The following is a 22,957-nucleotide window of genomic DNA, read 5'->3' as shown; positions in this document are numbered from 1 at the left end:
CTCTTATGTGTTGTCTGGGAAGGCCTACTTCCATAAAAAGGTTTTTGCCCGGGAGTGGAAGACCAGTTGCTGTTGAGTCATCTTTGATTTACAGTAATTTTATGAAAGAAAGACCTACTAGATATCCTCTTTGTAGAATCATAGCATTATGTAGTTGAAAGAGATCTCCAAGGGCCATCTAGTCCAATCACCCTGCCAATCTATGTTCTAAATGGAAGCTTTCCCCTGCAGTCAAATATCTTTTTTGGAAATGTGGGATTAATAATTCCATACTAATCGGTATCTTATGACAATCTGAGTAGAGAAGTAACAAAATTTGCCGTTGACTTTAGCTAGGAACAGAAGAGTTGTTGAATGAATTTATTAAAAAACATTTGTCCACTGAAATGGCAGATAAAATGCAGTGTTGAAAAATACAAGATGAATTGCTCTAGAAGAAATGAACCATATCCACGCTGGAATGGTATTTCAGATGCTAGACAACAGCATCAAATCTTCCTAGAGGCAAGGCAATGGGGGTCCTGAACTGTATGTTCAGACTACTGGTTCTTCATGAAATTGATTCTTAAAGTTAAATGTTGCCACTCAAGACAACCTTGGAATCCTTTGCTCTTTGAAAATATTAGTTCAGTATATTGCACCTGTCGGAAGGCAAACATGTATGGCTCATTAAGAACTACATTTAAACTAATAGGTTTATATAGTAGAAATAATGCAAACACACCTTGTGTATCTTATGCCAGACTTGTCCCGTCTTCATACAGTCTGTGTAACTTTACTAGGAAATGTGTGAAGAAAGGCAAGAACAATATGACTGAGTTTTGGAATATATTCCAAAGGAAAGGACTAGGCAGATGGAATTTAAGAACAGATATGGCTCAGAGCATTTAATCAAAAAGACATGATTTTCCAAAGTAGAGGAAAAGGTTTTTGGGCTTGTAAGTAATGCCTTGTCTGGTAATACTTAGTAAGAAATTCTTCTGGGCAATGAAACCTTTTGAAATTGGAAGAACTCATGCTGACTTATTTTCCTACTATAAAGTACAGAAGTATACTCAGACTATAAAGTATAGAAGTATACACAGCACACCAGAAGCATCTAGAGCCTTACAGAAATGTTCATGCACACTTCACCTTAGAATAGGGCAGTGAAAGTTCAGACCACATTCCAGCTAAGAATCTCTGGAAAGATTTGAACTGTTCTGTTTATCAGTTATGTCCCCCCACCCCACCACCATATCACTAAGGTGGAGCAATTGTGCCAAGAATGTACAAAAAATTAACAAACTAGGGATAATTGATTAATTATTTTTTGCACTTTTATACTGCTTTTCTCACCCCTGGGGGGACTCAAAGCAGTGCACATTAAGTAAATGGCAAAATTAAATGCCTCACATGTAGTAAAAACAATACATTACAAGTTTAAAACAAAGGTAAAGGTTTCCTCTGATGTTAAGTCCAGTCATGTCTGACTCTGGGTGCTCATCTCCATTTCTAAGCCGAAGAGCTGGCGTTGTCCACAGACACCTCCAAGGTCATGTGGCCGGCATGACTGCATGGAGCGCCGTTACCTTCCCGCCTGAGCGGTACCTCGCCACCGGGGCTCCCTTAAACAAAGACATATAGCTAAAAATTTAATGGTTAAGGCAAATAGTTGCATTCTCAGGATTTCCAACTATAATTTCTGCCATGGGCATTATTGACACATTTCTGTGCAGCAATCAAGTGCCAATTTGTTTGCTTAGCTTTGTGCAGCAATATATACTATATATACACACACATATATAGGCAGTCCCTGAGTTACAAACATCAAACTTACAATTTATTCATAGTTCAGAATGGAAGTGAGACAGCAGGAAGTAAAAAAATCTACCACTTGGAAAGTGAAATTCACTCCTGAAAGGGTTATTGTGGGAGAAAGGTGTCTCTACTGAAGCTTCCTCACCATAGTTGTTTCCACAACAAATCTTTTTTTTTCTAAGATCCATTTATCACAGGAACAGAAAGTTAGGCAAACCTTTCTGAACAGGGGCACAGACAACAAAACAAACACCACAGAAATGTTCACCCTTCTCTATGCTATCCAAAGATGTATATATCCATCCACCACCCAGAGGACCTTTTAATCGGCTGTCCCAAGACTATGGAATAACCTGCTGGAAGAACTCCCTACAGCTAAATGAGCTGTCGGAATTTAAAAACCATGTAAAGACCTATCTCTTCTGGTAGGCCTACCCAGACAGTTTTTAACCATGAATTTTAAATACATATCCTTTGTTTAATCTCTGTTTTGTGTATTTTAATACGTATTTTATAGAGATACATTTTGGTGTGTAGCTTTTATAGAGGCACGTTTTAATATGTGCATTTGTAGTGTTTTGGCAGTGTTTATATGTTTTACTTGTTCTGTAACCCGCCTTGAGTCATGAAGAGAGACGAGTAAGGCATAAAATTATTATTATTATTAAAAATGTACCTGTTCCAACTTACATACAAATTCAACTTAGGAACAAACCTGTCTTGCCTGTAACTTGGGGACTGCCTGTACACACACATGCATACACCTTCATAGTACTATTAAATAAGTTGTGAAGATCATATGATAGTGAACTCAAATCCATTTCAATTCCAGTGTGTAAAACAACAGAATATGGAAAGCCAAGAGTGATATAAATATATATTGAAGGCATTCTATATGAATTGGATATGTGTATTAGTAGCTTGCAGCAGGAAATTTACATGACTAATCCTCTAAAACTGAGCTTTCCAAACTTTTCATGTTTGTGACACACTTTTTAGACATGAATCATTTTGCGGCATGGTGGAGTAGTGGGTTAAAGCCTTGTGACTTGAAGGTTGGGCTGCTGATCTGCAAGCTGCCAGGTTCAAATCCCACCCGGGGAGAGCGCGGATGAGCTCCTTCTATCAGCTCCAGCTCCATGCGGGGACATGAGAGAAGCCTCCCACAAGGATGGTAAAACATCAAAACATCCGGGCATCCCCTGGGCAAAGTCCTTGCAGACGGCCAATTCTCTCACTCCAGAAGCGACTTGCAGTTTCTCAAGTCGCTCCTGACACGGAAAAAAAATGCAGCATGGCAGTTCATTTTTACTAGCAAACCATAGTTTAAACCAGTGGTTCCCAACCTTTTTTTGACCATGGACCACTTTGACCATAGCCCACTTGACCACGGACCGCTCTCCAACATTAGTACCAAAAGGGTTACAAATCAGTTTTTGGTCGAGATTCGGCTTGGTTATTTGGGGTGCTGATTCAGAAAATTGCATTGGATAGACCACATCAACTCTAGTTTCTGATACAGAACATATGCCATCCAGTAGTCACCATCTGCTCGCCCACAGAAAACCATATTTAATAATCTAAAGCTACACTCATTTTTTCTTCAGTTTTTTTATTGTTCTCATCTAATTTTAAATATATGAAGAAGAAAATGCTCCTGATAAAATCTTTAATTGCAGTCATCTTGCTTTTCCTCCTCAATCCTTGTCTTTATTTAGTTGTGTGAAGTCTAAACATGATAATCTTGTTTCCACCAAATATAATATGGTTTAATGCGATAAACAGACAATGTGTACAAAGACTACCTGAACATACATCCATGGGAATTTGACCCTCTTAAAGCCATGAAAAAATGTTGATATAGAAGTAATGGGGGTAGCATAGTTTATTTAGAGTCACAGAGAAGCACCCTTAAAACTTCAGATTTAGTTTTGTTTACATTTCTATCGTGTTCTAATGTTAGATATGCAGTGGTTGATCAATTGTATTATTACTTAATTTTTGTTTATCTGTTATTTTAATTTTGTTATAGTTATGAATTTCTTTTGGGATCTGGGAGGTTGTTTATTTCTCTTTGTTAGTGCATTGTGGCATTGAATGTTTGCAATTTTTTATTGGAAACTGCCCTGAATTCATTTAGGTAGATACGAAGTATATAAATAAATGAATTATTATTATTATTATTATTATTATTATTATTATTATTATTATTATATGAAACTGGGTTGAAAACTGACCATTTTCAGAATTAGATTAATATGGAAAGTTGCAGCAAACATGGAATCTATATTCAGTTATATTTATATATATATTTCTGTTTGCTTTTAGATAAGAGATATATATACCTCTTGTCTAGACCACCTCTTCAATATAAGCCCTCCTTGGGCAAAACAATATATCTGTGTCATTTTTGGAGCAAAACGTAAGAAGATCCTCAGTATCCACGAGGAATGCTTTAGTGGAGAAGAGGTAAGATGTCAAAGACATAAACATCAATATCAAACTTTTTTTTCCAGGCAACATGCCAGCTCCTGAGCAGACTCCTTTGGAAGAAGGGCTGCAACAGACCACCCAGGAATCTTCCACAAGCCCAGCCATGGAAACAGAGGCTACTGCCACCACTATTCTAGCTTCTGTAAAAGAACAGGTATATATATTTTAAGAAAATATTTGTAGATATTTGGGCTTTGATTTTTGGGTTTGGTCAATAATTGAATTTAAAAATTTCATTTGAATTTTCTCCTGCTTAGAGATTAAGCATATCTTCTTTGTGGTCTCTGATTCGCACAGATAGGTTATCTGCATACAGTTCATTGTTCAGAACAATCCAGACTATTACATAAATAAGCTATTTAGCTATTCCCATGCCCGCCCTAGCCATCATTATATAGTGCCCTTCCCAACTTAATCCTCAGTTCTTTTTCTTTTGCTGCTGCAGCAGCAGCATTGCTAGAAATGTTTCAGATTGACTGTTATGTTTGACTCTATTGGTTTTTGGATTTTTGTCCCTTGTATTTCATCATTGTCTTGTTGTTTTGCCTCTCAGCCTGACACTACCTTTTTGACTACGGATTGTTTCTGATTATGGCTTTATTTGGCACCTCTTGGATTTGGCTGCTGCTTGGGCTTTTTCCTTCCTGAGGGATTTTTTTTGTAGCATCCTTCGCATCGTTTAAAAATTGCACCAACTTGGAGTGGGAACTATCATGAAAGAAGACAAATAGTTCCAAGTATGCTTTTTTAAGGTGATAATCATAAGGTTGTCTTCTCACTCCCTGGCCTTCAGATCTTAAACCGTACAAAATCAGGGTTTATGCATTAAGGCACTACTTTATAAACAAACTGAGAAGAATAGTCCTCTCCATTACTGTGACTTGAGGTCAGTGCTCCATAGCAGTCCCTACAGCCTCTATCTCTCCCTATAGTCTCTGGCTTCTTGGTAAGGCTTGCTCTTAAGACAGTGGTTCTCAACCTGGGGTCCCGAGATGTTTTTGGTCTACATCTCCTAGAAATCCCAGCCAGTTTACAGCTGTTAGGATTTCTGGGAGTTGAAGGCCAAAAACATCTTGGGACCTCACGTTGAGAACCACTGTCCTAAGAGATCCCTTCAGGAGACCTCCTCTCATCAGAAAGAGATGAACTGTTCTGTTTCAGAAGCAGCAGCTCAGGGTCAGGTGTCTTCTATACCAGGTCACTCACTTGGTCTTATAGCTCCATCTTCTTAGCTTCATTCTTCTGACATGAAATTGGTCAGGACTCAAGGATCAGTGGAAACTTACCAGCAGACATTGTAATAATAATAAGGATACACATCCAAGGATACACATGAAGATTCCCATCAATCATGTGATAATCTCCCCCCAATGTTCCAAGGAATTTACTTCCATACCTCCTCTTGAATGTACAGCTGTAGAGAGTTCAGAGACCTTTCAGGTCAGCTTTACAACTTGGTTTTGATGAACATTGGTAAAAATAGGAGGATTGTGAGGGATAAGGAGCCCCAACTGCAAAGTGGTAGTAGCAGTTTGGGCATTTTTGTGCTGATCTTGGCTGAAAAATCAGTCAAAATTGTTTTAAAATGTGGGTAACTTTGGGGAGAGGGACACAAAATGTTTGAGCTGCATCTGAGTGGCAACCAGCATTGTCCTTTCCTTTGCTGTAGAGCAATGGTTCTCAACCTGTGGGTCCCTAGATGTTTTGGCTTTCAACTCCCAGAAATTCTAACAGCTTGTAAACTGGCTGAGATTTCTGGGAGTTGCAGGCCAAAACACCTGGGGACCCACAGATTGAGAACCACTGCCGTAGAGAACTTAATTTTATTTTAGTAATGTTCCATTCAGCTATAACCATTTTAGTAACTTAAAAAACACTTTCACAAAAAAGATGGGTGCCTTGATATAGTAGGAATATGTTGATACAAGGCATGTTGAAACTGACATGAGATGTTAAAATTTGTGAAGAGAAATTCAGAAATCTTTTTCAGGAGCAAACAGGTAGTGAAGAAAATATAGTAAATTTTGCATTGTTTGGAAGACAGACATATGAAGGATTCAATATCTACCTTGGCCTCCTTTTACAACAAAGGGTGGCGGGAGGAGGAAATCCAGAGAAATAAGAAGAATTCAGTATCTACTTTGACCGGTTTTTACACATACACAGCAACAAAATGCTATCAACGCATTGACATGGATGAGGAAAGCTCACATATCTGGCTGGTCAAAATTGATGTTGACAGGACTTGGTGACTATATACGTCTCCAAAACTTAAAATCTATCATATGAATGTTATGTAAAAATTCTTTATTTCCTTATATTTCTGAGAAACACCTGTTTGTTAGACTTCTCTGCCTAGGAAAGTATTGTGACACCTAACACCAAGTGCTTACATGTAAGTCAAAAGTAGATTTCCAATCTCTAATAGTGATCCATAAGGAAAAAGTATGATGGACTAGCTTAGTATATTTTTCTCTACTGAAAGAGTTTAGTAAGCAGGATAGCAGTTAATGTGAAGACTGTTTGGCTTTTGATGAAGTTGAACATGATTGTGAAGGCTTGAGCAATGTTCACTTGAAAGAAACTGCCACTAGAATGAAGTAATTGTTTTTGAAGGCTGCAGTATAAGCAAGTCCTGATATTGCCTCTTGCGAAAGCCTGTGTGACATCAGCCCTGCTTACCACTAGGAGGAACCTGAATCTACAACCTAGGATAGTATTTCGTTTCTGAAGGTCCTTGTTGGCACTCCTTTCTTACCTAGCAATAGTTTTTCTGACATGTTAAATAAGTCATTTTAGCTCTGTTGTCTTTATGTTTGTTCAGATGTTTCATGGTATTCTATGAGACTGGCTTCCAAACAAAGAGTGCACAGGATTTCAGATTATAGCCATAATTATTCAGAAGAAGAAGCCTAAATGAATTCTTTAATTATTCTTATAGCATTAGTGGCCTGTGGTAAGGCTAAAGTGAACATGTCATGGAAGTTCTTGGCAAGATTTGTTTGGGGTATGTATGTATGTTTGCCATTGCCCTTTGTAATGGATCTTACCTACCTTACCAGGTTGGTGAGTGGCCATTTTGCAGAGCAAGGGGGAGGAGCGATCAGGCAGCCATTACTGTAGCTGCAGTCTGATTGGCTGGTGCAAATGGGAAGAGTTGCTTAGCAGCTGGAGATAGGCATAGCCAAAGTGAGCTATGCAGCCAGAAGAATTTATTTAGTTCAGTTTCGAATTCAGTCAGTTAGAGAGTTGGAGTTTGAAGTGTGGAGATTGAGATAGTTTTTGGGAACTGTGTTTTCAAAAAGAAACCTCTTTGAGGAATATAGTTAAAGCCTTCAGAAAAGTAAGGCTGAGGACTACTGTATATTGAGACTCTATAGCTTAGAGTGCTGATGTTAAATCTCAGGAGAAGTGGATTTAAAGGTTCAAATTGTCCGGTTTGTATTTCCTGTGTGAAGAAACATATTTCCACAGAATTCAAGATATAAAACCATCCATTGTAAGAGAAAAGCCTAACTTGTTATTAAAACCTCTACGCATCTTTACTATTTAAGAATAAATAAACGTCTTGTTTTTCCTCACATAAAGTGTCACGTGTGACTCTTTCAATATCCTAACATAGAAGAGGCTCCTGAATATAACATTGGTGGCAGCATTAGTAGAGGTAGCAAATTTGAATCCGCCATAATTTTGGTGGCAGTTGAAACCAAAACCTCTTCAATTTTGGCAATTTTAGGAATCCTCTATATTTTATTTGAAAATCCTCTACATTCTCCTCTGAGATTGAGAAAATGTGACTTATCCAATTGATTTCTGTAGCCAAATGGGGATTGAAATCCAAGTTTGCCAGAATATTAGTCTGGCTCAGTAGTACTTGCTTTCAAGAAGGTTTACAAGATTGCAATTGAAATATTGCAGCTTAAATCATAAAATGATTGATTTGGTTGATTGAAGGTTGCCCATTGATTGAAGGTTGCCATTTTTGCAGCAATATTAAGAATGGAAGCCAATTCTGTCCATCTACCACTGGGACAGCATCTGCTGCCATAATGGATGAGGGAAAGAGGAAAGTTCCATGATGCAAGTGAAAAGTAGATTGCATGATGTTGAATGGTATCCTAGGTAATTAAAAATTCAAAGTTACTTCTCTAATACATCATATAAACATTATTTTGAATATTAATTTGGAAACCTCTTGATAAATGGTATCAGTTTGAATACATTTGAATTGCACCTTTGGAAAGTGCATATATTTCTCCTATGCACATTTCAAATTATTATCTAGTACTTGCAGAAAACTGTATATACTTTGCAGTTCATGAATAAGTTCAAAGATAAATGATGAGCCTTGTCTCCTTTTTGGAAGGGAAAGAATCAAGTGCATTAAGAAATTACAGGCAGTTTTTGAAAATTTGGTCTTCTGTTGATATTGCTAGGTCAGTGTTGATAATTAAACACTCTTCCTGTATGGCAGAGAGCCCAGAGCTGAATGTTTTCCAATACAATTATGTACTTTTATTCAGCTCAAACTGAGGCTTCAGTACTGTTTGCTCCTGCCTCTTGAACTTCCTTTTATTTTAGTTAATAACTCTTATTTACAGTGGGCTTCTGTTTTGCAAAATAATTAAGGAAGCCACACCTTAATCATTTAAACAACTTTAGAGGTGCTCATGTAAGTAATTTTTTCTGTTACATACAGCTTGTTTTCATCAGCATGAAGAGATAGGAGAAATGGAGCTATAAAACTATTGAGAAATATTTCTAATATAAGAATTGAAAATATTGCAGGGTGGCCAGAACAAGTCTTTGCAATCTTTCCCCTTATAATTAACCAACAAGATGTTTAGCCATTATCTAGATTGAAGTGAACCTAAACATATGAAAGATGTTTTTAAATTAAGCTATTTTTGTTCTGTATGGTAAATGGAAAATAGGAAGACCATTCTGTTTTTGTTAGTTAAATATGAAAACAACAGACTCCAAACCCATTTTGTGCTGATGCCATTAGTGGGCCAATCAAAAAATATATCACACTAACTACTGAAGCTTCATGGGCTTCTTCAATAGGTAGAAAGGATAGAATAGCATTCAGAAAAAAGGGAGTAGTGGTGTATTTGTCGATTAGTCCAACAAAGGTTCAGGCTTTTTCTTATGGCACACACTGTTAAACTGCACATTTTCAGAAAAATGTGCTTAAGTAAAGGTAAAGGTTTTCTTCTGACATTAAGTCTATTAGTGTCTGACTCTTCAGGTTGGTGCTCATCTCCATTTCTAAGCTGAAGAGCCAGCATTGTCCGTAGACACCTCCAAGGTCATGTGGCTGGCATGACTTCATAGAGCGCCGTTAGCTTCCCGCCGGAGCGATACCTGTTGAGCTACTCACATTTGCATGCTTTCGAACTACTAGGTTGGCAGAAGCTGGGGCTAACATTGGGAGCTCACCCCACTCCCCGGATTCGAACAGCTGACCTTTCAGTCATCAAGTTTGGCAGCTCAGTGGTTTATCCTGCTGTGCCACCGGGGGCGGTTATTCTTCTTCTAAAATGTTGTAGTTATTCTCATAAATGTTGATCATATCATTTAGTATGTTGATACTTGACAAGTCCAACATGACTTGAATTTTCATGAAACACTTGTCTATGTTCATAAGAGGAATTATATGAATGGAAAATGAAAATATATACGGAGTTTATTCCCATGCATCCTCTGTTCATCAGTTGTGAAAGCCATAGATAATGTTTTAACCGTATTAGGCTTGTATCTAATTTAGTATAATGTAATATAGAAAACTTTTCACTCATGAGAAGGAAAGTTAGTAAACTTCAGTAATGACTTTTAAGGCTATAATTTTGTTTATTGAAATAAACAACTAGCAACTACTGTTGAGAATGAAATTACAGATCTGTAGGGTGGCTGCTTCTATGCATATGCAAACGCAACTGTATCAGCAAAGGACCTGCTAAATTGCCAAGCTGAAATGAATGAGGACCACTGAGGTTTTGTGTTTTGCTTGAAGAGAAAAGCTTTGTTATGACCATGGCAGCACATTCCTAATGCAAGGAACACTATAACTTTAAAAGAATTCCCCCAAGCCATGCCACTGAAAGGAAATTCTACTCACTTCAAATTGTTGTTGTGGGTATTATTATTATTGTTGTTGTCGTTGTTATTATTTGTGTTTCATGAAGCATTACATTGTGATGGTATGATGAGGTGATGGCTGACTCTTCATGATCAATGGCTATATATTTTTTTCCACTGCTTTCTCTCATATACCTTTACTAGATTATTGGGGGTTTTTTTCAAAAACTCTTTTTTAAGTACTTCTGTTCATTCTGTACGATAGGCTAGTATTCAAGATTACAATAGGAAACCTGAAAACTGCGGTTGCAAAACATTGGTATTGTGGATTGAGGCATCAGTGGATGGAGGCATCAGCTCGTTGTTGTTTATTCATTCAGTCGCTTCCGACTCTTCGTAACCTCATGGACTAGCCCACACCAGAACTTCCTGTCGGTGGTGGCCACCTCCAGCTCTTTCAAGGTCAAGCCAGTCACTTCAAGGATACCATCCATCCATCTTGCCCTTGGTCGGCCCCTCTTCCTTTTTCCTTCCATTTTCCCCAGCATCATTCTCCTCTCCAAGCTTTCCTGTCTTCTCATGATGTGGCCAAAGTACTTCATCTTTGCCTCTCGTATCCTTCCCTCCAGTGAGCAGCCGGGCATTCTTTCTTGGAGTATGGACTGGTTGGATCTTCTTGCAGTCCAAGGCACTCTCAGAATCTTCCTCCAAAAGAAGATTCTGTTCAAAAGCATCTATCTTCTTTCGCTCAACCTTCCTTATGGTCCAGTTCTCACATCCATAGGTTACTATGGGGAATACCATTGCTTTAACTATGTGGATCTTTGTTGCCAGTGTGATGTCTCTACTCTTCACTATTTTATCGAGGTTGGTCATTGCTCTCCTCCCAAGAAGTAAACGTCTTCTGATTTCCTGGCTGCAGTCTGTGTCTGCAGTAATCTTCGCTCCTAGAAATATAAAGTCTGTCACTACCTCCATGTTTTCTCCACATTGCCATAATCTTGGTTTTCGTGATGTCTAACTGCAACCCACCTTTTGCACTTTCTTCTTTCACCTTGGTGATAAGGCTCCTCAGCTCCTCCTCACTTTCAGCCATCAGGGCTGTGGCGCAGACGGGAGAGCAATGAGTTACTGACCAGGAGGTCATAAGTTCGAGGCCCGCTTGGAGCTATGTTGTTCGTCTTTGTCCTGTGTTAAAAAGGCATTGAATGTTTGCCTAATATGTGTAATGTGATCCGCCCTGAGTCCCCTTCGGGGTGAGAAGGGTGGAATATAAATGATGTAAATAAATAAATAAATAAATAAATAATCAGAGTGGTATCATCTGCATATCTAAAGTTGTTAATGTTTCTTCCAGCAGTTTTAACTCCAGCATCAGCTCATGCACCAGATATATTGACAACTAGTTTCCCTAACTTTTGCTCAATCTTTCCTTGAATAGACTATTGTCATTTCTCAGCTTGATTTCTGTGCCAAACACAGTAAAAGGCCCTTTTCTCATCAGCCTTTTCACTTACCTGTCTACCAGGTAAATGCTGAAATGCAAAACAAATATCCAGCTTTTTCATTGTAAAATAAAGCAGACCTAAACCAATTCTAACTTCTGAATGTCTACATTAGCATTCTTCTTTTTTGTATTATGACAGCAATGGCTTTTGTCTCAGTTTCACAATATAAACTTATTATTTATTATTATTATATTTATTTATATCCCACTTTATCTCCCTCTAAGGGGACTCAAAGCGGCTTAATATAAAAGCATCAATATAACCATTTAAAATTCACAAATATAGGAACATTTAAACAGGACAGTCTTAAGTAAAAATCTTTGTTGACTCTACCAAGACATTTGAATGAGGGCTGCCATCATGTATAGATTACATGATGGGTGTTTGTCATAGTGCTGGGAGATCTAGCTATGCATTGTCACTACTTATTTTACTTCACACATTTAAGAGGTTGTCTTGGGGTTGGAAAGGCTGGGAACAGAATTTCCTTGTATTTCCCAAGTAAGGAGTGCTAATAGGGAATGTCTTCTGGCTTGATGTCCTTGAACAAAAGTCCTACAGTATTGATGCACTGTGTGTGAATGAGATAAGTTATTACATAGTTGGCTATTTAATCAATGATCTAGTTATTTCAGAAACTGTGCAGCATGACCCTAACAGGTGATATGATAGTTGCTCAAGGGAAGGATGAAACTTGGAGGCACTGATGCATCCTTCTCCTACACTTCTCAAACTGTTGTGCCCTGGAGGAGAAAAGAAAGGCAACAAAGCCACTAGGAGCAGCTCACTCCACTTTAAAGAAGAGGAGAAGAAGGAGGAAACCTTGCTGGATCATGACCTGCAGAGAGGCCCAAAGTGCGGGAACTGGCCTGAGGGACAAGCCTCGTCCCTTCAGCCAGCGCCCGCCCCGTTTAGGGAAGCCTGGTTCGCGTTGCTAGGCAACGCGCCCCAGCCTCCCCAAAATGCGGGCCCCAGGTGCTTGCCAAAGGGAAGAGTCTCGTCCCTCCGGCAAGCTTGTTGGATAATACAGTAGGTCAGATAACCAGAAGTCTGATAACCGGAACTCTACTGTATTCATTTCTTCATTATGAATAATTATATTTCTCCTACCTTCCCAGTGCAATGTTTATATTTGAAAGCATTAAAACCTCACACACACTTTCTCAAAGTGCTTGTTGTATTTGATGTTCTGTTGTATCTTTTAGTAATGGACAATGTAATTAACAGAAATAGTGAAGTAAAAGCCCAGTATAGCTGATTCAAAACAGAAAGCTAAACAATAAGAACTTAAAATTGCCAAGTGTTGTGGACTGAGACGGGCAATTGCTCTGCTTCCTTGCAAAGTTTTCAGTCTTCTATGAAGCATCTTTAATCTGTATACACTGTAACATCAAGGAGCCTCCCAAGTGGCAGGCCATAAGATACTAGGAATCATTGTTGGAAGCTGTGTGTGAGCAGAGATACTTCGCACTTACACAAGTTAAGGTATGTTTATATATCTGAAAACCAAGCCACTATGTTCCAGAGACTTGGAAGATCAATAAACTGGCAACTAATGCTGTGTTTAGTATAAGAATGAGGTCACTTCTGTGCAGAAGAGTGAACTGAGTTCACACTGCAAACATTGCTACCCATAGAAGAGACTGAATCAAGTTTTAAGAACTAGAGCAGTGATTCCCAAAGTGGGCGCTACTGCCCCCCGGTGGGCGCTGGAGCGATTCAGGGGGACGGCCAGGCATTTGGGAAGAGGCCCCGCCCCCTCCTATAGCCCTGCCCCCTGTGTCCTGACAGGCTCCACATGCAGGGGCGGTTCAACCAGCCCCCCGGCCCCTCACAGCCCGCCAGGCGGAGGAGGAGGCGAAGAAGCGGCAGCACGGGGCTTCTTCGCAATTCCCCCCCTTCCTAGCTTTGGGGGGTGTGCTGGGAGGCTCCCAGCACCCCTCCAAAGTCGGGAAGGCGGGGAAGGTGCGAAGAAGCCCCGCGCCGCCGCTGCCTCCGTGCCTGGGCTCCTTGGCAGCCCCAGGGCCTGGCGTGGCGAAGGAGAGAGCACACAAGCGAGAGCCCTCCGTGCCTCGGAGGAGGCCAAGGCGTTTTCTTCATTACCTCCAGCCTGGCCAGGCCGGGGGTCCTCTGCCACCCGCTTCTCCCTGCTCCTGAGGTGCATGCTGCTACCGACGGAGTCACTGTCGGAGGGAAGGAAGAAGATGTCTCGGCCTCCTCCTCCTCCTCAGGAAGAAGGGGGTGGCGGAGGGCCCCAGGCCAGGACAGAGGAGGAGCAGCGAGGCCAGGGAGGGAGGGAGGGAGGAGGGGGGACTGGAGCCCGCGACGGGCCTGGTCTGGGTTCAAAGCAGATAATCTGGGATTTTATTCAGCTGTGTGGAAGGGGCCCAAGTAACATCAAGGTTGTCATTTCCAACAAACACTATTTATTAGAAAAACCAGTTTTCTCATTTTTATGAATGCTCCCATTAGAAAATGCATAATGATGTGGGTGAACTACAGCTCCCAGAATCATAGCTCAATCATCCCCAACCCCCGTCCCAAGTGTTCAAAGTTGGCCAAGTTGGGTCTGTATGCCAAGTTTAGTTCGGATCCATCATTATTTGGGTTCACAGTGCTCTCTGGATGTAGTTGAACTGTCACTCCCCAAAATCAAGAGCAACCCCCCCCCCCCCAACCTCTCCAGTATTTTCTGTTGGTCATATAGATTCAAGGTTGATTAGCATTGAATAGCCTTTCAACTTCAAAGCTTGACTGCTTCCTGCCTGGGGGAATCCTTTGTTGGGATGATTTATTATTATTATTATTATTATTATTAGGCCTTGCTCCCGGGAAGGTTCCTCCTCTGTGGCCAAATATTCTCCACACAGTGTGTATGACTATGTATATATAAGATATATATATACACACACACACAAACACATATTCAGGGACCATAAGTGCCATATATATATATATATATATATATATATATATATATATATATATATATATATCTCAATCACACACACACACATACACCTCCCAGCCATGCATCTTGGACTAGGGGAGAGGCTCAGCCCCGCCCTCTTGAGCAGGAGCCACGGCCACCCCCTAAGCCGCACCCCCTTTACAGGGGGCGCTGAGTAATATTTTTTTTGGGATGGGGGCGGTAGGCCAAATAAGTTTAGAAACCACTGAACTAGAGTATATACCATTGAATGCATCGGAGAACTGAGAGACCCAGCTTATTACCTGCTGTATTCGAATGCAGTTACACAGAAAGCCTTTTAAGGTGCTAGATCTTCTGGATTTGACATGGAAAAAACATCAGAAACATTTGCATATGAAGACGTTCCTCATGCTTTGAAGAATAACAATCAATTTTATTCAAAAGTAGATGTAAAAATATGTATGTCATTTGTGTTACACCACTTTTTGAGAAACTGTATATTGTGTATAGTAACATATTGGATGTGTTAGATATAGAACCTATAACACAAAGCTAATGCAGGGAGTTCAGAAAGAAATAGTGTTCTCATAACGAAATCAAACAATTTAAGGCAGTTGCGGATAGTGAGATCTGGACAGTGGATAGGGAAATCCCCATCACGGATACCGAGACCCGTTAAACAAGTAATCGATACCAGCCATGGGCCACCTAAGGATCTGTGCCTGGTAAGATGAAAAAGTTATATAACCCAATGTTCTCCAATGAAGAAGTCTAATCAGTTAAAGAAGAAAGCCACCAAGGTATTCAATTCATTCCAACTGGAAAGGATAACAGCTTGCGGTAAGCCATTAAAGGAAACCAATATGTTATACAGTGGAATCCTTTGTTTTTCTCACTCATACCCCAGCTGGAGCCAGCTTTGCGCTGATTGGAGGAGCCGGCCTTGACGTCATGGCGAGCTGGGAGGATTCCCTTTGAAAGGCGGGACCGCAGCACCCGCCAGCCAATCAGAGAGCATTTCCCACTTCCAATGCAGATTCCTGCTCTCCAGTGGCTGACGGGACAGGATGACCAGGAGACAAAAGGAATACATAGTTTCTTGAAGGAATTACCATGTCCCATTTGGGTCCCATGGGTTTTATTGTGAAGATAATTGTGTCAGAAGTCCTCAGCAAATGTGCTCTAATGCCTCCGGCGCTAGTGTACATTGAGTTCCAAACCAGAATATTGTCCAAGAAGATAGGATCATGAAGTATGTTCCTGAGAAAGGAGAAATGACATTGTTGATGACCACGACAGTACCTTCTGGCATACTAGGGGAGTGCCAGGTGATGGGTGTTTTCTTTATGAATCCCCCCGGGGAGATACGGCAGAATATAAATAAAATATTATTATTGTTATGTCCAGGTGACTACACAAAGGGCGGACGGCCCAGCTTACGAATCCTGTCATCCTTTGCACAGTTGTTGGGGTTATGGGGATCAATAAAGATAGATTGATCCCAATGATGATGGGTGCTTGGGTCCTATGGTTTTGATAATGATCAGGAAGCATTGATGGGGACTCCCAGGTCAAGAGGTGCAGGTGAAAGGTTACCTGAGATGGATTGGTGGCTTGTTCCTCAAATAATTTTATAGGAAACACAAAATATTATTTTATACATACAAAAGGAGTCAATGGATGCTGGGGGGTCCTGATCACAGGAACCAGGGTACTCACAGGGGCTAGGGTTGGCACAGGGGTTAATTGGGCTGCAAGGAGGAAGAAGAGGGGAAGAAGGAAGGGAGCCCCATTCTGAGGACTATGGGGCAATGTGGTTACCGGGGCGGGCTGCAAGAGGTGGAAGGGGGAGACAAAGACACAGGAGGCAAAAAACAGATAAGATACAAAGAATCAAATATATAGGATAACACACTGCAGTGCACATTTATTAAATGATTATTTTGTAATAAAGGTGTAAGATAGAATGTATCCAGGGCTCTTGGTAGCTGCTTGTGTGTTCCTCCAATCCTCTGAACGTCCCCATAATCGATTCCTGTGTGATTCCTGCTCTCTGTGGCTCCTTCTGCCACGGTTCCAGTTCTAATCTAAATTTAGTAATAATTTGCCCCCCCCCCGGGGGGGATGCTCAGCATCAATAATACAATTGCAGAATTCTCCAGATTCTTGCATTTGCCTCTTTCCCTGTTAGAAGGTAAAATAATTCAATAATAAAAGGCTACGAAAATAGTTTTCAGTGAATAAATCTTAAGACATATTAAGGATATTAAAGGATTAACATGGCAAATAATATATAAGAAGCATGTGCAAAAATCCCAAAATCACATGAAGGCTGATTGGATCCTCCGTGGTGATAACAGGAGAATTTGGAATTGCATTAGATAACTTAATAGTTTAAAAAATGTGGATGGGCCATGGGGAGAGAAAGAGAATTGCATACATTGAGTGTTATAGAATCCAAACATCATACTGCCCTTATTTTAAATTATTTGAAACAACACTTCGCTGCATACAGTTGTAATCATTGTACTATGTCTAAAAAGAATATTCTAGAGCTAGACTTGTTAGAAGGCAGATCCACCAAAATAATCAAAGAAATGGGGCAGTTGCAAAGTTTGGGATTTTTTTGTAGGAAAAATTAGGCAGGAAAGACTCTATAGAAGTGTATAAATGATTTATGTGTATAGAGTAGATAAAGGGAGTCTTATCTACTCTACACACTTGGAATACTTGGACCTGAGTTCATCTAACAAAGTTGTATGAAGAATGAGCTTTTCCACACAGTGCATAATTTAATTGCAGACTTCACTGCCTCCATGGTGGTAGGCTAGGCATCACCATGTGTGTGTAAAAAAAGCAGCTTGGACAAATTAATGGAGAATGAAACTATAAATAGCTACTTCTTATGATTTCTATATGTTACTTTTAATATTGGAAGCAGCATTCCACTGCATACATGTTGAAGTGCATAAATGCAGTTGTACTCACTTCCTTCCCATAAATCACTGGTGAGCTATTGAGGACATAGAATGCTAGATTAGATAGGCTTTTGGGCTTTTTTTCTTTTCTTTTCTTTTCTTTTCTTTTTTACTACAATCACATTCTTCCATTCATGTACATTTTATTCCTGAACTTCCCACCCACAAACTTTCCTTGTGATGCTTGGATCTTATAAGATCTGAAGTTGCTGAGACCTGTTCTCATCATTCCTATTTTAAAGACTTGGGATCATGGCAGAAGCCAGTGATTTGATTTATACATTTGTGCAGTCTAATAGAGGTCAATTTATTCTTATTTCATTGTGCACATCCTTATAATCAAATCTCCTGCCTTACTGATAGATGTGGTTTTTGCATATAAATATGTAAAATATACATGATGTGCCATATCAGGAATGGGATATCAAAGGCATAGCAGTGAAGAAAGAAACTATTGCTATAAAACTAAAACTAACCTTGGAAAATAGTGAATGCTGCTGACTGTGAGCATTAGTCTTTTAGGGTTAAGGCTTCTGTTAATAACAGGAAAGTGACTTATTTATTTGTATATTGGTCAGTTTATTTTCTTATCTTTTTCAAAGTTCTTTAGGGCATTCTAAAATTAAGTACATTGCAAGTGCCATAATAATGTTTTGATTTTAGATCATGAGGAAGACTAAGATTGTTATCTTAAATGAAGACTGCATTAAAATCTGTGCAGATACCTTTTATATGTGTTTGTAATCAAGAATATTTCATTACTATGTTTAAAGATCAAAGCCTTAAGCCTAATATGTCTGCAAGTAATCATTATAATGGCTGACATGTTAGCTTCCATTAAATGTATTTTATGGATGGCTGTTACTTGGTGTATAGTGAATGTTTGTTTGTTATAAAGTCTGACCTTGTCTATAAAAGCCAGTTTAAAGATTTAAAGCTCTCAATGCAAATAGTGTATCCAACAGTATTTTATTATGTAGTGAGTGCCTGCCTATGTATATGTGTGTAAAGCTTATTAGAAGATTAATTGGAATCATTTACAGGAACGGTTTTGTTACATCTGATGGGCAACTGGAGTATACTGACTTTACTGTCAAAAATACTGACAACCTTGAGCTTGCATTAATGTGCTTACTTGTTAAATACATTTGAGAAATATCTTTGATTCTGGCTCCTTTTAAGATACCTGTCTTAGAAAGGAAATGGTTGCAACCCAGTATGATGCTAACTAAATAATACAATATTCATAGAAACTTTCTAGAAAGTGGTATTTAATATTTTGGATTCCCCTAGTTTTACATTTTAAACTGGGGAGGGGGGAGGAAAAAATGAGTTACCTCTAAATATAAAGAATAATATATGCCTTCTTGTTGTGTAGAGTATTAAAGAATTTGGATAGGCACATAGGTAGTTGACATGACATTTGTTGGCTCCATACTTTTAATTCTAGGATGATTTCCTGAATAAGAACAAGCAGACTTCATTGTCATGGTAGTTGTCACTGTTCTTCTTATCCTGGTGAAAAGAGGATTCTAAGAATTTACCAGCTGTGAAGAGGTAAACTAATAAATACTTATAGCATTTCTAAACCTGGGTGACTGTACCTCCCTTTGACTTTTAATATAAATATATTACTCGAACTTAAGCTACCTGATAATAAACAGACCAATGAACACTTAAAATTTATCCAGAATGGGTTGAAACCAATTTTACCCAGCATTGATCTGGCAAAGAAATTAAATTAGCGTTTGCTATCCCGTCTCTTTTCAAAAATTTGCCAGATCACCACTGAGGAGAAACAAAGTTCACACTGTTTCCTAACGAGCATAAGCATAGACTGTCAGCAGTGTGTGTCTAAGGAAACTTGGTTAGTCAGAATAAGGCAAATAATTAATGTTTTGTTTAGGAAATCTAAGGAAAAGAGCTATTTAAAATGGAGCAATAGTATAGCCCCCTGTGGTTATAGACAGAGAGAGCACTCTTGAATTGGGATGAAATTATAATTAATTAACAGGCCGCTAATAGGCTTTAGTGCTGAGGATGATCTGAGGGAGAAATTCAATTGTAGAAATCTTCTTAGTAGGATTGCCAGTGGAACACCAAATGGGAAAACATTGATTAACATTAGAAGATACTGTAAAACTGTAGGAAAATGTATTTGGTAACAGAAGCAGAATCAGGGAGATTTCAACAAGACTTCTATTGATGGATTTTGCCCATACAACTTTCCATAATACAGTTTTTGCAAGGATATGCAATGGCAGCATGGGGCAAGGAGAAAACTCCTGTGCAACTCTTAAGCAGCTCAGGAGTTTGTACAACAGCTCTTTTCTTTTTGGCCATTATAATCTTTCCTTCTAAGAGCAATGGCTTTTCCTCCCTTCCCACAGTTGATATTGTGCTATCATTTACAGCACAAGTGTCAAATGCAAGGCTAACCATGTCATTTTGTATGGCCCACAAGGCTTTCAATCTCAGGGAAACATTAGCTTCATTTACCCAGACTTACAATTACAACCAACCCTTTGAAGGCAACCATAAGGCTGATATGATTCTCAGTGAAAATGAGTTTGATACCCTGATTTACAGTGTTGTAGTTCTGCCAGTCTAAATATTTTTGTTTTAACCCATAGTCACAATAAGATTATTAATATGTAATTGGTTGGTGACTGTTCTGTTCCAGTAGCTTTTCCTTTACAGGCATGTCTTAGTCAACAAAGTTTTTGAAACAGATGTTCCTTTTTACGAATGCTTCTTGAAGCCATCCAGCCCTCATTGTCCTCTGATTAGTTGGATGTTTTTAGTGGGCTCTAGAAAGTTCAAAATGTTTTTGTTTGTTAACTAAGGCTTACTTGACTTGGTTGTTTCATTTCACTTATGCATATTGTTCGTTTTGAATAACTAGTTTAATGAAGCATTTTGAACTGTTCCTTTTTATAGCATACTAGCTGTGCCCGCCCACGCGTTGCTGTGGCAAAGTCTGGTGGTCTGGGAAATAAAGTATTGAGGAATTGGTGGTTGTTATGATTGAGCCTCATGGCTCTGTTACTGACAGACGTGGGCGTAAGACTCCTCGAGAGTCAGATACTCTCGAGGAGCGAGAGAGAAAAAGACTGCGAGACATATTTGCAGCACCATCTGACGAGGAGTCTTTCGAAGGGTTTACGGAGAGAATGGAGGAGGGGCTGGTTAGCTCAGAGGAGGATGAGATGGATTGGACTCGGGTAAGGGAGGAAGTGGGTGCCACTGGCCATGATGGGATAGAAGATGAATGGGGACCTTCAGGATTAGACCCATGGTTTAGCTGGAGGGATGGGACGGGATCCACAGCTGGAGATGCTGTTGGGCGTAGTCAGAGGTGTTCCAGCTCTGACGAGGAAAGTGATGAGGAAACGCCCGGGTTAAGGAGGACAGCTGACAGTGATGAAGATTTGTAACTGGCATAAAATGGGGCTTGAGAGCAATTGCAAATTGCGTTGGGCAAGGTAATCTGGGCAAACGCTTGGGATCCGTGTGTGTGTGGGACGCTTCCCTGAAGACTTGTGTGCTTTCCTGTGCTGTGACCTTGACCTTCCGTCGTCTTCTTGACGGACGCCATCTCCTGCTTTGAGAACTCGGACTGAACTGACCACGGCTTGCCTTCCCCCCTTCTTGGACTTGGAAAAACTACAAACGTCTGCTTCTGGCTTTGATCTACGGAACGGAACTGGTCTACTCAACTGCTACAATCCTTGGCTGATTTACTCGTGTTGGAGATCCTGTCTGCTGTGTGTGTGGGGGAGCGACGCAAGTTACTCTAAGCACAGTGTTGGCAGCAGAGAGGAATCTGCTGCCAATTAGTTGCATTCTTTGTATCTTTTGTTCCTTGGCTTTCGTTTCGTTTATACCCAGGCTGACGCAAGCAGTTTGTTTTTACCCGGATTAAACTCCGGTTTAATCCGGTTTATCTTTTGAACATTTACTTTTGCCCCTTTTTGCTCCTAAAGGCAAAAACTGCCTGGCCCTTGTGTTTTACGGGCATTTTTGAGTTCTGTAATCTAATAAACTCTGTTACTTTGAATCTTGTGGCGTTCTGTCCTTGACAGATTGCCCAACGCCCATAAAAAGTTTATTGCAGCAATAAACCCGTCAGGAAGACGATGGATGAGTTAAGGGCCAAAGTAGACCAATTGCAAACGGCTTTTACCGTTAGCCAAACAGCTCAGGCTGTGAAAGGACATGTTTTGACTCCTGAACGCTTTGACGGAACCAGGTGCAAGTTGCCAACCTTTTTGGCACAAGTGGAGCTTTATTTTTCTCAGCTCAGTGTTCATGCTTTTCCTACAGACACTAGCAAGGTGGCCTTTATTTTGAGTTTGTTGACCGGTCCCGCAGGACAATGGGCCACTAATTTAATTTTGGGAAATGACCCAGTCAAGGACAATTTGAATAATTTCAAAAAGTTGTTAACTGATACTTTTGGGGATCCTCTCCGCACGGAGAACGCTGGGTGGGCTCTGTATCGGTTGAAACAGGGAAAGGGGACTGTTTTGGATTACTTAAATAAGTTTAACCTGTATCGCCACCAGCTGGATTGGGGGGAAAATGCATTCATGCTTTTATTTACTGCCGGGTTAAGTGATATGCTCCAGGATGAATTAGCACGCTTGGAGCCGGCTGAAAGCTGGGACGCCTTAGTAGCTAAGGTGCTGCGTTTAGACGCAAGGTTCGAGGCTCGTAAACACTCAAAAGCAATGTGTGCGCCACCCATGCATGTAACCAGGGCACCTGTGGTGATGGGGGAAGAGCCCATGGAGCTTGGGGTCTTTAAAAAGCTGTCTACAGAGGAAAAGAGCCGTAGGAGGCAGCTGGGCTTGTGTTTGTACTGTGGGAATGCTGGGCATTTTGCCAAAAATTGTAATGTGAAACCTTCCCAGCTTTCGGGAAAAGGCCAGCCCTAGTGCGACGTGAGTCCAACGCACTAGGGCTCCTCAAGCAGTCAACTGAGGGGAGGAAGCATGTTTTCGTACCCATTACATTATCTGTTGGGGGAAGGGAACTTGTTTCTACTTTGGCACTGCTGGACTCAGGGGCTACGGTCTCCTATGTAGATATTGAGTTTGCTAAGAAGCATGGCATTCCTAGAGTGCGCAAGGCATGCGACGTGTGGGTGGAAGGAGCAGATG

At 40.2% G+C, this 22,957-nt stretch overlaps 1 protein-coding gene across 3 annotated transcripts in view; it reads left to right on the top strand.

The window, feature by feature from the left end:
- pkp4 (plakophilin 4) overlaps window positions 1-22,957 on the top strand; it is a 149,883-nt gene that overhangs the window by 28,620 nt on the left and 98,306 nt on the right. For all 3 annotated transcript variants that reach the window (XM_008119250.3, XM_008119251.3, XM_003226443.4), the window contains exon 2: window positions 4,317-4,447. In XM_008119250.3, coding sequence (XP_008117457.2) covers window positions 4,322-4,447 — 126 coding nt within the window. In that variant the 5' untranslated portion in view covers window positions 4,317-4,321. The remainder of the gene's footprint in view (window positions 1-4,316; window positions 4,448-22,957) is intronic.

This window comes from Anolis carolinensis, chromosome 1 (assembly GCF_035594765.1).
Source record: "Anolis carolinensis isolate JA03-04 chromosome 1, rAnoCar3.1.pri, whole genome shotgun sequence".
In the NCBI taxonomy this organism is placed as follows: domain Eukaryota; kingdom Metazoa; phylum Chordata; class Lepidosauria; order Squamata; family Dactyloidae; genus Anolis; species Anolis carolinensis.
Note: the sequence above shows the minus strand (reverse complement) of the source record. Positions and strands in the feature narration are given on the sequence as shown.